This window comes from Micropterus dolomieu, linkage group LG01 (genome assembly GCF_021292245.1).
Source record: "Micropterus dolomieu isolate WLL.071019.BEF.003 ecotype Adirondacks linkage group LG01, ASM2129224v1, whole genome shotgun sequence".
In the NCBI taxonomy this organism is placed as follows: Eukaryota; Metazoa; Chordata; class Actinopteri; order Centrarchiformes; family Centrarchidae; genus Micropterus; species Micropterus dolomieu.
In genome coordinates this window covers 239,611-244,484 of record NC_060150.1, presented here as the reverse complement: position 1 = coordinate 244,484, position 4,874 = coordinate 239,611, and the positions used below count along the sequence as shown (strand labels likewise).

At 41.2% G+C, this 4,874-nt stretch overlaps 2 protein-coding genes across 2 annotated transcripts in view; one reads left to right on the top strand and one right to left on the bottom strand.

Moving 5' to 3' along the window:
• LOC123971238 (NLR family CARD domain-containing protein 3-like) overlaps positions 1-4,874 on the bottom strand; it is a 427,855-nt gene that overhangs the window by 231,271 nt on the left and 191,710 nt on the right. The window lies entirely within an intron of this gene.
• LOC123971220 (NACHT, LRR and PYD domains-containing protein 12-like) overlaps positions 1-4,874 on the top strand; it is a 524,333-nt gene that overhangs the window by 464,782 nt on the left and 54,677 nt on the right. The window contains exon 12 of the mRNA XM_046049933.1: positions 1,444-1,617. Coding sequence (XP_045905889.1) covers positions 1,444-1,617 — 174 coding nt within the window. The remainder of the gene's footprint in view (positions 1-1,443; positions 1,618-4,874) is intronic.

The following is a 4,874-nucleotide window of genomic DNA, read 5'->3' as shown; positions in this document are numbered from 1 at the left end:
CATCCACTTCCTGGTGGTTCAGTCCAAACTGAAGAACATCAAGTATGATGGAGGAGCTGAGACAGATCAGCACTGGAGTCCAGAGAGCAGGAAGATGATTGAGTCTCTGGGAAAACTGGCTTTTGAGCAGCTGCAGAAAGGCAACCTGATCTTCTATGAATCAGACCTGACAGAGTGTGGCATCGATATCAGAGCAGCCTCAGTGTACTCAGGAGTGTTCACACAGATCTTTAAAGAGGAGAGAGGGCTGTACCAGGACAAGGTGTTCTGCTTCGTCCATCTGAGTGTTCAGGAGTTTCTGGCTGCTCTTCATGTCCATCTGACCTTCATCAACTCTGGTGTCAATCTGCTGTCAGAAGAACAATCAAACACCCGGCGGTCTAAAGTCTCCAGAGACAAACCTAAAACAACACATCTCTACCAGAGTGCTGTTGACAAGGCCTTACAGAGTCCAAATGGACACCTGGACTTGTTCCTCCGCTTCCTCCTGGGTCTTTCACTGCAGACCAATCAGACTCTCCTACGAGGTCTGCTGACACAGACAGGAAGTAGCTGGCAGACTAATCAGAAAACAGTCCAGTACATCAAGAAGAAGATCAGTGAGAATCTGTCTCCAGAGAGAAGCATCAATCTGTTCCACTGTCTGAATGAACTGAATGATCGTTCTCTAGTGGAGCAGATCCAACAGTCCCTGAGTTCAGGAAGTCTCTCCACAGATAAACTCTCTCCTGCTCAGTGGTCAGCTCTGATCTTCATCTTACTGTCATCAGAAAAAGATCTGGACGTGTTTGACCTGAAGAAATACTCTGCTTCAGAGGAGGCTCTTCTGAGGCTGCTGCCAGTGGTCAAAGCCTCCAAGAAAGCTCTGTAAGTGGAATTTATTCATCAATAAATATTCTGCTATCTTTCAACTGGAGAAAAAAATAAATGTGTTATTACTTGTTTCCTTCCTGTTGTCTCTCCAGACTGAGTGGCTGTAACCTCTCAGAGAGAAGCTGTGAAGCTCTGTCCTCAGTTCTCAGCTCCCAGTCCTCTAGTCTGAGAGAGCTGGACCTGAGTAACAACAACCTGCAGGATTCAGGAGTGAAACTGCTGTCTGCTGGACTGGAGATTCCACACTGTACACTGGTAACCCCGAGGTCAGGATTCATTAACCCACTGAGTTGATGACCATCTAAAATCTGATTTACATTTGTGAATAAACAGCTAACCTCTGTAGGATTGTTTCTACTGAAACGATTTGTAAAGGACCTTTAACTAAACTTCGACAGTAGTTTCTAGACTGAGAAAATTCCCATGACTATTCTTTAAATAATTTTCTGTTGTTCATTCTTTTGTTTTTGAATTATTACATGCCACTCATGATCTTAAAGATGTCTTCTACATTTGTATCTGGCACAAAAAAAACATCCCGCCTCTCAGATGGTTTCTGTGTGTTTGCAGGCTGTCAGGCTGTCTGATAACAGAGGAAGGCTGTACTTCTCTGGCCTCAGCTCTGAACTCCAACCCCTCCCATCTGAGAGAGCTGGACCTGAGCTACAATCATCCAGGAGACTCAGGAGTGAAGCTGCTGTCTGCTGGACTGGAGGATCCACACCGGAGACTGGACACTCTCAGGTATGAAGAGGCCTGTTGCAGCCACTGACAGTCTGATAGAGGAGGTGTTTTTTTTAATGGTGGGCATGAGTGTTATATGAACAATCACACGTGTAAGAGCCTTTTTCCTTTGCTCAGAACAGAAACACTGCCAGTTGAACATAAAAAGGAGATCTTTGGGTAGGAGGACTCCAAGGAGAACAACTCCAGGAACAAAAAAATAATAATAAATGCCTGTTGGTGTTAATTGATGCAGTTTGGACAGATCGCTGCATGTTAAAGGAACTGTCTGTTAGTCTGAGAAATATCCTTGTTTGCCCTCTTACCCGGGATCGAACCAGTTGCATCTCTGTACAGACATAGGTCCAGGACATGTTTAGCCTAGCTTAGCAGAAAAAATGGAAGCAGGTGGAAACTGCTAGCCTAGCTCCATCAAAAGAGAAAAAATAAACATTCCAATAACTTCAAAGCAGTTATATTTAGTTAAAACTCTGCTGAAGCCTGACGACTACAGGACAGGACTTTGAGATGCTACATTCAAGTGTATTTCTCCAAATGCTGACTGAATGAATATTACTTTGTGTAGAACATTTGTAGAGAACATAGTCTTCACAGCAAACATGGGTTGTAAATATATGAAATGTGCCGAAACTAAGTGGCTCTTCTAGTTCTTGGGAACTTCAGGGACTTTACTCAGCTATTTGGTTATTTATTTACAATATTTACTATAGGCGACTATCTAAAAACAAAAATGTGAAGACAGAGAGGCTGAATAGAGAAAACCTTTTATGTCAGACGCACTGACTGTCCAAAGAATCCAATATCCCATTGCTGCGTGTGATTGTTTATTGCAGGTAGACAGGTGATCACTTTCATACAGTATCCCATTAGATCCACAGTTTCACTTGTATACCAGCGTCTAACAGCAAAACAAGTCCATAAAATACAACAATGATTGTTTATTGCTAATTTGGCCCAATGTAGACATTTTCACTTAGGGGTGTCCTCACTTTTGTTGCCAGCAGTTTAGATATTAATGGCTGTGTGATGTGTTATTTTGAGGGGACAGCAAATTTACACTGTTATACAAGCTGCACGCTCACTACTTTACACTGTCATACAAGCTGAACGCTCACTACTTTACACTGTTATACAAGCTGCATGCTCACTACTTTACACTGTTATACAAGCTGTACGCTCACTACTTTACACTGTTATACAAGCTGCATGCTCACTACTTTACACTGTTATACAAGCTGTACGCTCACTACTTTACACTGTTATACAAGCTGCACGCTCACTACTTTACACTGTTATACAAGCTGCACGCTCACTACTTTACACTGTCATACAAGCTGCACGCTCACTACTTTACACTGTTATACAAGCTGCACGCTCACTACTTTACACTGTTATACAAGCTGCACGCTCACTACTTTACACTGTTATACAAGCTGCACGCTCACTACTTTACTGTAAACTCACTACTTTACACTGTTATACAAGCTGTACGCTCACTACTTTACATTGTAGCAAAGTGTCATTTCTTCAGTGTTGTCACATGAAAAGGTATAAACAAATATTTACTAAAATGTGAGGGGTGGACTCAGTTTTGTGAGATACTGTATATATCTATATAAATGACCTTAGGAATTGTTTTATTTAATTATGTTGCCTTATTTACAGTAGCCTATTTTTAAGCTCGGTGTGTAGGCTAGCACTACTTTACACTGTTATACAAGCTGCACACTCACTACTTTACACTGTTATACAAGCTGCACGCTCACTGTACTGTTTGTTTGGATGGAATGATCAGTCCTGGAGTGTGAGCTGCTCTGATGGTGATTACTCTGTCTGGTACAATAAGAGAAGAACACCCATCTTCTCCTCCTCCTCCTCCTCCTTCTCCTCTGGTAGAGTAGCAGTGTATCTGGACTGTCCTGCTGGCTCTCTGTCCTTCTACAGTGTCTCCTCTGACACACTGATCCACCTCCACACCTTCAACACCATATTCACTGAACCTCTTTATCCTGGATTTGTGCTCTGGTCAAGTTCTGGTTCCTCAGTGTGTCTGAGTTCTGTGTAGGAGGGAGAGTCTCCTCCTGGTAGAGAACAGATCAGTTGAGTCTGTACAGGATCACAGAAATCTTTCAGCTTCTTGTAATAAATCCATCAATGAACTTTGTACAAAGTGATTCAAAGTGATTGAACAGATTCCTCATTTCCATTGTAAACTTCTTCCACTTCCAGTCCTTTAAAGATGGAAGCTCTGATCATTAAATGGTGGAAATGCCGTTGACTTGGACCTTCTGTCATGTGTTGCTTTGAATTCTGGCTCTTGTTCCAATAAAAACAGAATGTTACTGTGAGTGTGTTTGTTGTCTTTCTCAACTCAGGACTACTGACACCATTCAGCTGGAAGAAGTTTGTAAGGTGGTATTAGAATGTTGAAGACGTTTATATGGTTTTTAAGGTGGTATTAGTATGTTGAAGACGTTTATATGGTTTTTAAGGTGGTATTAGTATGTTGAAGACTGTTATATGGTTTTTAAGGTGGTATGACATTTTTGTAGGCACTTCTGTCCTGTGACTTCTTAAGGTGGTTCAAATTTTAAAAGTGGTTTTAACATTTCGTTAAGAGATTTGAAGGTGGTATTAGTATATTTGATATGGTTTTTAAGGTGGTATTAGTATGTTTGATATGTTTTAATAGATATACTAGATATGATCAATCTATCTTTATCAACAGGCTATGTACCACAGTACTTTAAAGTAGCTGTAATTAAACCTCTTCTGAAAAAGGTCTGGGTCCCGGCCTCCCTGGTTCCACGAGCTTCTTTAATGATAAAATTCTAGCTATTAGAGACAAAATTCACCAAGATCTGCCCTCAATTGGCACCGACTTATCTCTTAACTCAGGAACCTTAGAAACAGCTGTAGAACCAGATACATGTTTAGACTGTTTTGCTTCCCTCAATCTTTACCAACTAACTTCAATAATTTCTTCATCTAAACCATCAACCTGCCTCTTAGACCCCATCCCGACTAGGCTGCTTAAAGATGTTTTACCCTTAGTCAGCGCCTCTATACTAGATATGATCGATCTATCTTTATCAACAGGCTATGTACCACAGTACTTTAAAGTAGCTGTAATTAAACCTCTTCTGAAAAAGCCCAAACTTGATCCGGATGTTTTAGCCAATTATAGACCTATATCTAACCTTCCATTTCTCTCTAAGGTTCTGGAGAAAGCAGTTGCTAAACAGCTGTGTGACTTT